General features: G+C 53.5%; 1 protein-coding gene across 4 annotated transcripts in view; it reads left to right on the top strand.

Annotated features, from left to right (window-relative positions):
• The first annotated feature begins 4421 nt into the window (after window positions 1-4421).
• LOC111148595 (actinin alpha 1) overlaps window positions 4422-15102 on the top strand; it is a 98152-nt gene continuing 87471 nt past the window's right edge. For 3 of the 4 annotated variants that reach the window (XM_022505295.1, XM_022505294.1, XM_022505293.1), the window contains exon 1: window positions 6876-7070. In XM_022505295.1, coding sequence (XP_022361003.1) covers window positions 6966-7070 — 105 coding nt within the window. In that variant the 5' untranslated portion in view covers window positions 6876-6965. Of the gene's footprint in view, window positions 4470-6875; window positions 7071-15102 lie in introns of those variants that run through there. The other variant, XM_022505296.1, reaches the window with a different exon arrangement.

Raw genomic sequence — 15102 nt, 5'->3', positions numbered from 1 at the left:
CAAGAGAATTCCTCCTTCGTTCTAAGGATACTGGGTCATCTACTCCAGAGCAAGGTTCTTTCAATAGCAAAGCATCTATGACTTTCTGGGTGACTCATTACCCCAGACTGGGGCAGGGGACGGCTGCCTGCAGGGCTGGTGGTGGGTGAGGCTAGTCTCAGAGCCTGTTGCTGGCAAGTCAGGAGACCTCTATTCCTTGAGCAGCTCCGGGGAGAGGCCTGACTGGGGCCTGAAGGAGCATGTTGTCTTCCCTACCTTGACTTGAGCAAACTTCTTGGGCCTCCGTTTCTGCCCCCTGGCCTGTAGATTGGCAAGAACTCTGCCCACAGCCTGTTCCTTTGTGGTTGCCTCCAGAGAAATGCAGAGGATGAATGGAAAAGGGGCAACAGAGGCTGAGCCTCTGGAGAGAAAACGGTCAGGACTGCTTTCCAGATGAATCCTTCCATTTTCTTTCATGACCTTACCTCACTCTATTTTGGCTGTGCCCACATGACCCCAAGCGTTTTGTTTTGTTTTTAAGGGGCTGTTTTCTTTTCAACTTTTAATTGAAAAGTCATATGAAGTGGACATGCTTGAGCTTCCCACCAAAACAAGCCCAGACAAACAGCTCCAGCAAGGGCTCAAACAGCCTCTGAAACCATCATTCACGCCATACTTACTAAGCACCAACTGCCTGTTCTAAGAGGGACATGACCATCTGGCATCTTTATCTGGTGTGGTGCTGGGCATAGAGCAATCGCTTGCTAAATATTAAACTTGGGGAAACCGATAAATGCCTGCCATTGTCCCTTATCTCAAGCCCCAACATGGGGCTTGAACTCAACAGCCTGAGATCAAGACCTGAGGTGAGATCAGGAGTTGGATGCTTAACTGACTGAGCCACCCAGATGCCCCTCAAGCAGCTAACACATTATGAATCAGTTGCTATTGGGGTGCCTGGATGGCTCAGTGGGTTAAGCCTCTGCCTTCGGCTCAGGTCATGATCTCAGGGTCCTGGGATCGAGCCTAGGATCAAGCCCCGCATCGGGCTCTCTGCTCAGCAGGGAGCCTGCTTCCCCTCTTCCCCGCACGCCCCCCCCCCACCTACTTGTGATCTCTCTCTGTCTGTCAAATAAATGAATAAATAAAATCTTTTTAAAAATTGTCAAATATTAAAAAAAAAAAAAAAGAACCAGTTGCTATTAAAATGAATACCAGCAGGAATGGAAGTTAAAAGGTTGACAAGCCTATGGAAGATTAAACCCCTAAAAAGAGCCCACTCCTCACCCACTGTAATGGCTGAAATTAAAAAAAAAAAATTGGTAATACCTGGTAGGAGGATGAGGAGCAACTGGATTTCTCACCCCTGCTGCTTGAGAGCCAATTTTTACCGCCCATTTGAAAAAGTGTTTCGCAATATCTACTAAAAGGAGACATAGGGGCGCCTGGGTGGCTCAGTGGGTTAAAGCCTCTGCCTTCAGCTCAGGTCATGATCTCAGGGTCCTGGGATCGAGCCCCGCATCAGGCTCTCTGCTCAGCAGGGAGCCTGCTTCCTCCTCTCTGTCTCTGCCTGCCTCTCTGCCTACTTGTCTGTCAAATAAATAAATAAAATCTTTAAAAAAAAATAAAATAAATAAAAGGAGACATAGACCCATCCTATGACCCAATAATTCCATGCCTAGGTATATACCCAAGAGAAATGAATGCATACGTTCACCAAAATGCATGTAAAAATGTTCATGGCAGGGGCACCTGGGTGGCTCAGTCAGTTAAGCATCTGACTCCTGATGTCAACTTAGGTCTTGATCTCAGGGTTGTCAGTTCAAGCCCCGAGTTGGGCTCCATGTTGAGACTACTTTAAAAAACAAAAACCAAAAAACAAAACAGTGTTCGTGGCAGCTTTATTCATAGTAGCTCTAAACTGGAAACAAGGCAAAAACCCATCAATAACAGAGTGAATAAATTACTTAGGATATACTTACACAGCGGAATACTGCACAGCAAAACCAGAAAAACAGAAACAAATTAACTAGTGATGCAAGCCCCCAGATAAAGAACTCTCATAGATATGAAATTGAGTGAAAAACCCAGAAACCAAAGCGTACAGATTGTACGATCCCATTTATATGAAGTTTAGAAACAAGTAAGTACAATTATTAGCAGCAGGAAGTCAGAATAATGGTTTCCTATGTTGATTGCGAGTATAGGTTGGGAGGAGGCACGAGAAACCTGAGGTGCTGAAAATGTTTTATCGTAATGTGGGTGGGAGTTTCATGGGTGTAAACCCAGGAGAAATTTCACTGAGCTGTATGCGAAAGATTAGCACCCTTGGGGAATGTGTTCTACCCCATTTTTAAAAAAGATTTTATTTTTTAAAGGAATCTCTATGCCCAGTGTAGGGCTCGAAATCATCACAATCCCTAGATCAAGAGTCACATGCTCAACCGACTGAGCCAGTCAGGTGCACCTGTATGTTATACCCCAATTGGAAAAAAAAGGATGGATATTATAAACATGCGTATACCTTAGTATCCCTAAAAAATTAACATTTTAGTAATTCTGTTCTCTCTATAGAACGTGCTAGTGTATGGGACTTGTATCACCAGTGTGAAGGCCACTAGTGAGTCCTGGATGGAAAGACTGGTCAATCCATCACCTTTGGTCCATCCCTCGGGGCCTCCTCCCTATTGAGAAGACTAAGATCATCAATGATTGCTTCAACCCACTCCCTGACCCTCTTCCCATTCACTGATGGACACCCATGCTCATCCTTGGAACCCTTCCCCCCTCTCAGAGCACCAAGGCCTTTCCTCCTTTTTTTTATTTTTTCTTTGAGATTTTGTTTCTAAATAATCTGTCCCCCCAACATGGGGCTTGAACTCACAACCCTGAGATCAAGAGTTGCATGCTCTGCTGACTAAGCCACCCCTTTCCTCTTATTGGTCCACCCTTTAGCCTATGTTCTTGAATCACCATGGTCCTGTCTCCTCAAGAACTATTCTGTCTCTCACTTTTCTCTTGCTTGCATTTTCAATTTTTTCCTCTCAACTGAGTCTTTCCTTTCAGACCACAAACAGCTCAAGTTTCTCCTACTTAAAAAAAAAAAAAAAAAAAAAAAAAATTCCTCTTTTGGACCCCACCAGGAATGCCCTATATATATATTTTTCCCTCCTATCCCTCCTATATCCTTCCTTCACTGCCTAGTGTCTCTTAAATTCACAGCTTTGGCCACACTACTAAAATTCCACAGGCAAAGGACACTACTGAATTTTCAATGATCACATGCAAAGAATGCTGTCAGGCCTTATTTTCCTGATACCTCTGATGCTGCTGATTCTCCTCACTTTGAAACTTGATACCTTTGAATTTCAGACACCATGAGGTCCCAACTCTCTGTGTTCCTGCTGACCCCCTCCTCTCTGTCTCCTCGGGGGATATTGTTCTTTACACGCCCTTCCAAGTGCTGCTTCTCCCAGCTCCACCCTTGGTCCCCTCCCCACCCCCACTTAGGCATCCTTCATGGGTGGTCTCATGGTTGTCAATACCATCTGTAGACCGTTCACTTCCAGATCTGTTTACTCTGAGTTCAGGGCCATGCGGCCAACTGATTGATGGACAACCGCGTCTCAAGGTTCTCAGAGCACTTCAAGTTCAATGTGTTCAAACTCAATCCAGGATTCTACTCCCCAATCTGAAATTCTTTATCTCAGTTGGTTGTACTCTGCCACCATTCACCAGATCATCCCAGCTAGAAACCGATAGTGAAGGTGGGGGTTCTCGTCTCTAGTACTGTTGATATCTTGGGCTGAATCATTCTTTGTTGTGGGGAGACTGTCCTGTCCCACTCGGAGATGTTCAGCAGCATCCCTGGCCTCTATCCACTGTATGCCAGTAGTGACCTACCAATTGTGACAACTAAGAAACGTCTCCAGACACTGCCAAATATTCCCTGGCAGGGAGGGTGTCAAGCTATCCCAGGGTTGAGAAACACTGGGTCCAAAGCATGGGTTAAGGAGTCAGTTATCCGTGTGTAACCTTGCATGAGTTAGCTACCTGCCCGAGCCTTAGCTGTTTTTCTCTGTAGGGTGGAGGTAGTTCTCTTCTCATAGGTAGGGCTTATGTAGATCATACAGGAAGTGTATGGTCTGTCCCCAGTGGGGCCCTGGGTGGGAAGAGCAAAAACGCCTCTCTGTCCTCACACTGAAACTCTGAGTCCTCTCGGTTTTATATTCTGAGTGTTTCTACCCACTCTTCTCTTTGCAAAAAACTCTTCTCTTTTTGCAACTGACTGAATGTTCCTGTCCTGCCAATGTTGCTATGTTGCAAAGCCTAACCCCCAGAGTGATGCTGTTAGGAGGGTGAATAGGGCACGAGGGCAGAGTCCCTTCCACCACATGAGGACACAGAAGATGCCTTCTGGCAACCAGGCCACGGGCTCTCACCAACACAGAATCTAACCTTGGACCTCTCCGCCTCCGGAACAGTGAGAGGTAAGTGTTCTTGTTGAAGCCACCCGATCTACAGTATTCTGTGACAGTGGCCCAAATGGACCAAGACACCGTTCCTACCTGGCTGACTGTAGCTGCTCTGCACCTGGCTCTCACCTCCTGTCCAGCCTTGTTCCCCTCGGATCCGCACTTCCCACCCTGCCCTGGGCCCTGTGGGCTGGCAGCTGCCCACCTCCGAGGTCCTACCTCTTGCCCCTCCTGGCCTTGAATTTCTAGTCTAGCCATGATGAAATGTTAGGCATTCCTTTTATACCCGTTTCCTGCCCCCGTGTACTCAGACTGATCCTTCTGCCTGGAAGAGCTTCCCACACTTGCATCTTGCCGACTACTTGCTTTGAAGGCCCACTTGAATTTCACCTGCTCCAAAAAGTTACACCTGGAGCCTTCTTTCCCCGGCTGGGCTCAGTGGTCGGAGCTTTCCCCTGTCTGAGCTGCTGTCTCCTTGCTCTGTATTTTTGTTTCTGCATCTTGTCTCTGCTGGGCTGCATGGGGAAGGCATTGTGTCTTTTCATCTCTGTATACATAACATCTAGCACATTCCCGGACACGCAGATGGGGCGAGTATTTATTGAGTGAGCGAACGGCTACAGCACCCTATTGCCCTCTATGTTAGGTTTAGAGCCATAGTTTAGAAATGGTTATAAAATACTTCATGAATCTACTCTCTCTGGCTCCGAGGTAGGGCTTCCCCGGCCAGGGGCTGTGGCAGGCAGGGCACCGACTGGTAACACTTGCATAAATGTGAGGTTGACTAATGTCGTAGGGAGCCACACCAGATATCTGCTTACAACAGCATCTGCCAGCGGTTCTGAGAGACAGAGGCACAGTCTTCAGCTTTTTTGTCTGTGGCCTTTCGAAGTATCCTAATCCATGGTCCTTTCTGGAGATTCACTCTTCTCTTTACTCCTTCACTGGCCTCTGGATGGACAAGCTGGAGTATCTCCAGTTGGCTCAGCCAGTCCTTGGGGCAGAAATATAAAAGCACTACTGTGTGCATGATCTATCGGAGAACTGTTCTTCGGTCTGGTATCCCCCAGAGGAGCCCACCAGGAGGTCGCGCCTGCCTCTTCCCAGTATCTGTCACAGCTCGGGTGGTGTGTTAGACTCTCCTGACTAGGCCCAGGGAAGGAAGCCCAGGCAGGCACCAAGAAGTTAGAGGTGTTTGGCCAATCTTGCCCTCCTTCTTCCTCCAGTAACAATTAAGGCTTTGTTTGTCAGGCCTGAGGTTACAGGCTTGGCCTTGGAGTCCTGAAAACGTGCTAAAATCCCTTTTCCAACCCAACCCTTTGAGCCTCAGTTTGCCCATCTGTCAGGGGTGTGTGCTGGGGGCGGGGCGTGGAGTAGGTAGACCACTCAGGGCCCTCCCTTCCAGTTTTCAGGGTGCTGCTGGCCTAAGAGGGTAAATCTTGCTTGCAAGCCAGCGGGGACCAGCAGGGGATCCCGGGAAGCCGGGCGACGTAGGCGCCACCGGGAAGCCCTTAGGCAGAGCGGTCCCTAGGGCCGGAGGTCGGGCCAGAAAGAACCCTGTAACGAGGCGGGAAAGTTCTGCGGCCTCCGAACGCCGTTCGCGGGTCTGACCCGGGTCTCTCGGAGCGCAGGGGTCGGCTAGGTCGCGACGGGAGGGGCCGGGCGGGGGCGGGAGGGACGGAGTCAGGAAATTCCCAGGAAATTCCTTTCCATTCCGGCATACCCTGCCCCCTTTCCTTGGGTGCTGACTTCTCCGGATCCTAGGAAGGACAAATGAAATACTTTCCGGGTTTGCTCGCGTCCCTTCTCCAGCCTCTGGCCGCCTGGGGTTTGGCGCGCGTGGGGGGCAAATTCAGGCCGGCTCGCCCGAGTTCGCCGCCTTCCCGCGGACGCGAAGCGGGTCCAGTACCCGGCGGCGACCGGAGCTCCGGGGCGCGCTGCCGCTCGGTCTCAGAGCTCGGGGAAGCGTCCCCCGGCTTCGGTCCCGTTCGGTTTAAGCTGGTGTCACATGAGCGGCGGAGGAGTGGGAACCCGGGGAGTGGGCGGGGGCGTGCGCGCCGGGAGGGGGCCCGCCCAGCCACCTATATGCGCCGCGGCCCCGCTGACGGATGCCAGGAATTCCCAATGAAAGGCGATGGGGGGAAGTTTGGGCAACTCGGCCTGGCCAATGGAGAACCTCGGGAGGGCTCTGCCCCTTTCCCCCGCCCCCGCCCGCCTCGGCTCCCGCAGCGCTAGTGTGTCCGCCTCGCTCACTGTGCGTGGAGATTTAGGTCCCAAGCAGACAGTCCGCGAGCTCCAGCCGCAGCCGCCGCCGCTTCCTCCCGCAGCAGCTATCGCGAGCAGCGCCGCGGCGGAACCGGGCGCAGGGGAGCGAGCCCGGCCCCACCAGCCCAGCCCAGCCCAGCCCAGCCCAGCCCGACTCCCTCCCCACGCCGGGGCAGGAGCAGCAGCAGCCGCCGCCGGGAGAGAAGGTGGAGGAAGAAATCCAGCTCGTAGCACGCGCGCACCATCATGGACCATTATGATTCCCAGCAAACCAACGACTACATGCAGCCCGAAGAGGACTGGGATCGGGACCTGCTCCTGGACCCGGCCTGGGAGAAGCAGCAGAGAAAGGTCAGCAGCCTCCCCAGCCCGCCGCAGCCCCCCCGGCTCAAACAGCTCCACCCGCCGCGCTCCCGGCTCCCGGCTCTGAACTGGCTCCAGGCTCGCACGAGCGGGGGCGGGGGATGCGCGGGCGCTGCGAGGTGGGGTGTTGGGTTACAGGCGCGGGCGGAAGGGGGAGAGCCCCTTTCCCAGAGCCCGCGAACGCAGAGCCCGAGCGCGGGGAGGTGGGGCCGCCGGCGAGCAGGTCGCCTTGGGGTCCACGATTCAGGCCACCCGGCTGCAGCTGCACGGCCCCCGCGTGGGCAAGGGGTGGGAGGCGGTGCTTGGGAGGCTGGGGCTGAGTCGCTGGCTGCTTGCTCCGGATCGATTTTCCCTTCCCTTCCCCGCCCCCTGGCCGCCTCTCCATGTGGCGTGCGGTGGCAGCGCGCTTCCTGGGCCGCCCTGGGCTGGGTACCTGCGGGGGGGCCAGGATCGCGGGACTCTGCACCTTCCAAGCCCAGCCCGCAGGCCGGGGGGAAAGCGGGCGCCCCGGGGATTGGCCGCCACCTTTGGGTCTGCCTGGAGGTGTGGACCTGCTGGAATGGGGCCGGAGCCGAGAAAACTAGGGGGCAGAAGCGGGTTCCCCAGCCAGCCCTGTGGGGGCGGGGTCAGGACGGCAAACCGTTTTATTGCTTAACTCAGCTGCGGGCGGACACGGGTTGGCGTTTGCGTCCTGCCGCTCCGACACCGCTTATTCCTGGGAGAAGGCGAATTTGGGCAACTTGATCAGAGTTGACGGGCTCCAGGACAAGAGGTTGTTTACTGGGATATTTGGGGTCAGTCATTGGGGAATTCCTGCTTAGCCACCATCCCCAGGCATCCCAGACGAGGTGTGCTGGGTGCGCACGCCGCCACAGGGGCTGGCTCGGAGCTGGCGATGGGACCCGGGCACAGTGGCCGGTGGCAGGAAGAGGTCCGAAACCACTCTTGTGGGGCAGGAGGGGAGGGCGCCCCAACCCTGCCTCTGCTTCCTGCCTGTGCTGTGAGCTCTTGCCCCAGGCGGCCACGTACCCTGAACCCCCCCCCCCCCCCGCTGTCCGCTCCCATCCGGTCCCTCCTCGTTTCATCTCCCCCCCTCCACCCCCCGCTGATCTGGGAATGGGGGGGGGACAGGATGGCGCGTCCCTTTGGATAGTGCGGTTAGGGCTGGGCTTGAGGGAGAACGCTCATGTCCAAAAATGGTAACATTCATTCCCTTTTTTAAACTTAAAAGGGGGGGAGTTTAGGGAGCCGACTGAAGTTTTTTTTTTTTTTCCAGCCAAAGGCATCCTGTATTAGCTCACTCAGGAATCCTAAGCCCTGAATCGGGGCCCTTTTACTCACTTCATCAGACAAGCAGAGGTAATTTAAAACACACGCACAAAGGGCTTCCTCAAAGCCTGAGACCTGAGACCCAGGCGGGGGCTTCGGCTGGCCGGGCTCTATAGGGCAACAGCAGAAGGTCTCTGGGTTGGAGCTGACTTACTTGCACCGTGACAGTTGCTTAAACATCCTCCCCCTCTTCCTGTTGCCCCCACCCCCTCAGGGTCTGGGAGGGTGGATCTGGGGGAGAGGCTGTGACAGCCCCCCACTCACCACGCTTATTTCTTGGCACAGTTGGGCTGTTGGTGGAGCTGTGAATGGAGTGGGTAATTTGGAGATTCTCATGGGGGCAAGGATAGGGGCTTTTTAAAATTTCAGGATAAGGTCTTCTTGAGACTAGATTTTAAGTTGGATAGGGGGAGGTGGGATTAGGGCGGTGGATGTCTTGGGATCTTCCATGGGGAGTAGAGGAAACATCCCTGTTTATGGAGCACCTACTATGTGCCTAGTTGTGGCACAAGTGACAGGACTGTGGGATGAAGTCCTGGGAGGGCAGAAACTCTTGTCTCCCCAGGGTTGGTCACTGGACCCGTGTATAGTATTGTATATTATTAAATGAATGACTGTATTAAATACAATTGGGGGAAAAATTATATTGTCTCTGTCTCTTTCTCTGTATACACATATATAGACTCATGAAACTCTGATGTGGGTGCTGGTGGGTGTGGGTGCCTCTGCGTAGCCAGGTGGGAACAGGGTCCTCTGAGAAATCTGGCGATCTAGGGGGTAAACTTGGTGGTTGAAGAGCTGACATTGGTAGATGTTAGCCTGGTACACCTGAGGCTCAGGAAATGAGTACAGGGGGAGTAAGCAGTCCAGAGTCCTAACTGGTGCGTGGGGGGAGGGGCTGGAATGCAGCCATCTTAGGGGCAGGAAGCTTCCCCTCACTTGTCCCTGGGTAGGGAGGAAGGCAAGAAAGTTGAGCTTGGCATCCAGAGCCTGTGAGGATCTCTGGACCAAGGGGAGCCAACATGCGCTTTGGCAGGGTTGATGGGGGCGGTGGGGGTGTGGGACAGGCTCTGGGCCTGACTTTGAAAATCCAAGGTCCCCCCCCCCCCTGCCGTGAATTCTGTAATCTTGCGTGGGCCTCTTTTTCTTGTCTGAAAATCTCACCTAGTTCTCGGTGGGGTGGTGGAGATATAGGGAAGTGGTACTACATGGGAGATCAGACCTAAAGTAACTTGTTGCCTTTTTTTTTTTTTTTTTTAAGATGTGTTTATTTATTTGAGGGAGAGAATGCCCAAGTGAGAGGGGCAGAGGGCTAGGGTGAGAAAGCATGCTCTCAAGCAGACTGAGCTGAGCACTGTGCCTGGGCTCGATCTCATGACCCTGAGATCACGACCTGAGCCAGAACCAAGAGTTGGATGCTTCACCAACTGTGCCACCCCAGGCGCCCCAACCTGGGTGTTTTGACAGCCTCCCTGCTGAGCGTGGGAGATGAGGGATGAGGGCGATCAGAGCAGACTAGTGGACAGAGGAGGCCGGCTATTCTGGATGGGGAGGCAGGAGGGTGAGAGCAGATGGGTGGGAGGATACAGTGCGGTGGGATACAAAGGCTTCTGGGTGGGAGGCAGAAGGCTCTGTTTTTGGCCGTGGTGCAGTTACAACAATTGGAGAGACTTTGGGCATAGTTTCTCTGAGCTACTATTCAGCAGATATTTTGGGAGCACCTACCCTGGCAGGCAGGCCCCATTCCAAGTGCTGGGGCTTCAGCAGAGAAAGCTCCCGACAGGTGCTTCCGATCTGTTTCCTCCTCTGTAAATGGGCCGCATTCCTGTCCCGCCCTGCCCCGCCGAGCCCTCAGGGGCTCTGACAGGCCTCTGATGGAATGATGTGGCAGGAAGTACTTCCCTGGTGATTGGGGAGGCCTAGGCAGAGGCCCGTAGAAGTCTGCATCGGTGGGCTGTGGCTTGGCCCGGCTTCAAAGAATGCTTCTGTGCAGAGTTCACGGGGCTGGCCTCCCTGCCTCCAGACACAAAATGCAGTGGCTTAGGGAGTGGGCTGGCCTTCCCCATCTTCCTGACCTTCGAGGCTGAGCTCTGAATCCACCTTTTTGAGGGGAGCAGGTCTGAACGCCCCATCTTTGCCAGGTGACGATAGCCTTGGTTTCTTGGCTCACGTGTGTCTCGCGCACACCCTCCTATGTGTGCCTGCTGGACACCAGGCCAGCTGGAGAGAGCATGGACTCCTTGAGTAGCACCCTGGCTCTCCACTTGACAGGCTTGTGACCTTGGGCGAGTTACTTTAACAGCTCAGCCTCCAGTTCCTTATGTATAAAAAGGAGCTAATATCCCCACCTGCTGGGTTGATGAAAATTTGTAAAATGGCAGTTTCCAGCTGTTAAGTTTTATTCTCTCTGCTCTCTTGTCTTTTGAATCCTGGAGGCTCAGGTTTAATGGGTATTCCCACAGGTGCCAGTCCTGGGGTTTTTAAAAGTTTATTTACTTATTTTATTTTTACATATAGGAGCTTAGTCAATGTTTGTTGAGCTAATGGTGTTGAAATAGGCATTCACCTGGCAGGCGAATGAAGGCCCAGGTCCCTAGTCTGCACCCACATCGTGCCAGGTCTCAGGAAGATGGGCCCCTTGTTTACACTCCCTGCTGGCCTGCAGGACCATGGTAGGAGCTGGCCAAGGCCACCGGTCCAGGGGGAGGCCTGCTATGGAGGGGTTTACCTGGGGGGGTTTACAGGACGTCCATCTGCCTTGAAGGTTAGGGCTGCAAAAACCAGAGTGATGCCCAGTGGAGGTAAAGTGTGCAGGAGGCGAGAACTGACTCAGTTCAGTCCTCCTGCCCCTCACTGTTTTCCCTCATGCCTCAGTCGGTGCCTGTGGCCGTGGCCGCAGGACCCAGCTTCTTGTGTTCTGTGCTGGATCCCTGGTGCCTAGTCCAGGGCAAGGTGTCGGGAAACACAGTACCACGCAGGGCTCCCAACTCCGGGGTGGGAGGTGGGGCCGGGGATGGGACACTTTACATTCCAGACAAGCCGCCCCATCTTGGGGCTATATCCTGGCTCCAGCCTCTGCAGATAGACGTGCTCTGGGCATTCTGGGTTCAGATCTTGGCCCCCCTCCGTGGACTTCCTGTGTGACCTTCAGTGAGTCACCTGCCTGCTCTGTGCCTGATGATGCCAGTGGGGAAATGAGGAAATTAATCATTCCTGCCCGATAAGGGTTGAGTGGAGGTTTAAACCAAGTAATGTGTGTAGGGAATTTAGCATAGCACGTAACGGTGAGTGCTCAGTAAATACATGTTTGAGTAGAGGAGCCAGAGTTTCTGTGGCCTTTCCCACATATTCTTGGAGATAAGGTGTAGCATATAAACCCATCTTAGAAGCAGCCGACTCCTATGGGGCTAGGAGTATGCCGAGCTGTGTCCTTGTTGACCTTGGGCCTTGAAGTGGACTCTGGCTCCTTCTGTGTCACTTGACCTTTCTGTTTGCTTTGTCCCTTCACTGTAGAGTGCTGTAGAATCCTTGCCTACCCTTTTTTTACCTACCTCCTGGGTATCCAGGATGGAGAGATGAATGTGAAGTTCCCGAAAACTCTGTCAGTTTGTTACAGGACAGGTAAAATGACCCCAAAGCATGAATGTCCTCCAGCGGATACTGCTTGGAGTGTCTTCAGGCCCCACGGTCAAGTAGCTGAGGGCATTCTTGAGGCCCTGCCCATACCTCCGGGCAACCGCCAGCCCTGCTTTGCTCTAGGACTGGTTACAGCCGCTTCCCCTCCCAAACTTCTCTCTTGTGGGTGCTCTGAGAACACGTGCCCCATGGTTTGCCAATGATCACCAAAACCCGTAAGAAAGCTGGACGGGGGCCTGGAGCCTTGGGTCTGCATGGCTGGCTCTGGCTGTCACCTAGGCTTCGCTAGGACAGATGGGAGAAGGCCCGGAGCTCACTGAGAACCACATTGCCCAGTTTTGAGGAGTGATGAGATCCTGGGGGGCTGTTGGTCACTGGAGTCGGGCTTGTAGGAGTGATAGGCCCCCAGGCACCAATTTCCTGAAGCTGACTTCTTGAGGGGCCGTTGCCAAGGCTGTGCTCACTGCAGTGGGGGTGCGGGTGGGGGAGGCCTGGACCCATGGGCCCTTCCTTGCAGGCAGTTCTGGGTGTGAGGAGGTAAAACCAAACGGGCATCCTGTAGTTTGCTGGTGGTGGTTGGGATTTGGGCCTCTCCTCTCCTCTAGGAAGGCCCAGAGCTGGGCACCTGGCCAGTGGCTCCAAACTGTAAGCCTGGCTTAAGGACTTGTCCCACGAAGCCTTGTGCCTTCTATGCTTCTAAAACAGCCTGGGCCTGAGACCTGAGATCTGCTGCTGTGTGTCTCTAGAGAAGAGCCAGGGTCTCTCTGCCCCGCTACCTTTTAGTCCCTTCTTATTGTAAAAACATCAACGAATTCCCCTGGCGGAGTCCCATCAACGGCGAGCATTGGCTGAATCCGGGTTATGTGTCTTGTGCTCCACCCGCCTGGGGTCGTGCACATCTTGGTTTCAGTGGAGAGGGAAGCAGAAAGCTAGAACGTCGCACCAGGCAGCGCCCCAGATGGCCAGAGGTGTGGTGTTGGCTGCTGTGGGGCAGGAGCCAGCCCTGCTCCCTGTCCGCGCTGGTGGAGGAGGGGAAGAGCTGGGGCCATTGAGCTGCTTCCTGAAGGACTGGCGGCGTTTGAAGATTCTGCTGGGAAGCCCCCGCTTTCTTGGCAGTTGGGCTGTGTGTGTGTGTGTGTGTGTGTGTGTGTGTGTGTGTGTGTAAACAAGGGCAGGGCAGGAGGGAGCCAGGAGAAGTGTGGAAGGGCAGACCAGAGGGTAGGCGTGTCTAAGCTGCTTCAGCTCACCGGCCAGCACCTGCTCCCATTGTTCTCCCTCCTCGTCCTTCCTCCCGACCTGACCTCTCACCTTTCCGAGAGACCAGGCTCTTTGTACCGCTCGAAGGTGGGGCTCTTGAGCCCCACACTTGTGCAAGCGTCGTGGGGACCATTCCAGACAGTTCACCTGACCTGAGCTGCCCCCACATGTAACTCACCCAGGCTTTTCCTAGGATGGGGTGTGCAGCCAATGGCCTGTGATCTCAGGGCGCCTTCCCCCCAGCCCTGTTTTTCTCCCCACTGAGTATGCTTGGTGGGCACACATCTCTGCCAGGGCCTGGGGACCTGGGCTCGGTTACTCACCAACGACACTGGAGAGGCTTCAGACCCACTGGCTGGTTTGGACAGGTTAGTCCCTGGAGAGGTCATGGCCAAGAGGCTGTAGGAAGAGGAAAACCCTTAGCCTGGTTCCTAAGTCCTGGCCACACTGGGTCAGCCCACTCAGACTCCTGATTCAGGCCCAGGGGGGATCCTCACTGCTGAGATACCAGTGTCCTGCTAAGCACTAATTGCCCAGACCTGGTCCTGCTGGAGGCAAGGGGCCTTGGGAGTGGTGGGGGCAGGAGACCCAGCAAATCCAGGGCTCAGAGCCAGCCTGGAAGCCCACCTTCCTCTTTTTTTTTTTTTTTTAAATAGATTTTATTTTTAAGTAATCTCTATACCCAACATGGGGCTTGAACTCAAAACCGCAAGATCAAGAGTCTCATGCTCCACTAACTGAACCAGCGAGGCATCCCCTCCCCCCCTCTTTTTAACACATCAGGATTTCTCACTGGGTCCTAGGCTAGGCATCAAGTCCAAGCTCCCAGAAATCTTCCTTCTCAGTGTGTAGGGGGTAAATTTTTACAGAGAGGGCTGGTCAGGTGCTCTCTTTGCTGCTTTGCCTGCCCTCACCCCTGCTCCCATGTCCTGCCTGGGATTATCTGGCAGGTTCTCAGCACATTAGGCACCTCGAGTCTGGTATAGTGATGCATTGGTCCCAAAGCCACGTGGGTGACCATCATGACCCCAACATGCCCCCCCCCGGCAACGTGTGCCCCATTCAGCCCTCCCAGACAAATATGCAAAAACAGTGGCAGTCCCCAACAGCCTGGGCATGGTCATCTTCCCAGACCAGAGCTGGGAGTAGAACTGTACTTAAAAAAACCAACCAACCGACCAACCAACCTTTTTCTCATCATATTCATAGCGGCTCCCCCAATCTGAGTACAGGCCAAAGATCAGGCTCTGTGTTGGGGACCCTGTGTTGAATTAGCACATCTGATCCCATGAGGCAGGCACTTTATCCCCATGTTACAGATGAGAGAGCTGGCTCAGAGCAGCAGCGTAATTTTCCAAGATCACATAGCCGGTCAGAGGAGGGCCTGGATCCCAGGCTGGGCAGTGTGGCTTCCCTGTTTGCCTCCTCACCACTTTGCTGCTTATCAAAGAAATGCTTGTGTTATCTGGGAACATCTGACCAGAGACAGAGATGAAAACATTCTGGAATTAGATAGTGGCTATGGTGGTACAACCTTGTGCATACATGAAAAACCATATACTAAATAAACTAAAACTTGCTCAAAATCTGTATACACTAAATATATGTAAGTATAGTCTAAATATATATAAATATACTATATAAGCAGAACTTCTAGAACCCGCTCAGATGGGTGATTTGTACGGTATGATTGTGTCTTCATTTAAAAAACCTGAGAACATGCTAAGTGATACAGAGGAGAAAGTGACAGTTGCCTGTCCTCCCACCTCCGGAGCTCACTGGCCTCTCAGGAGTTTCT

This window comes from Enhydra lutris, unplaced genomic scaffold (assembly GCF_002288905.1).
Source record: "Enhydra lutris kenyoni isolate GAN:26980312 unplaced genomic scaffold, ASM228890v2 scaffoldscaffold20, whole genome shotgun sequence".
Classification (NCBI taxonomy): Eukaryota; Metazoa; Chordata; class Mammalia; order Carnivora; family Mustelidae; genus Enhydra; species Enhydra lutris.
The sequence above is the reverse complement of the archived record's forward strand: the minus strand, read 5'-3'. Positions and strand labels throughout refer to the sequence as shown.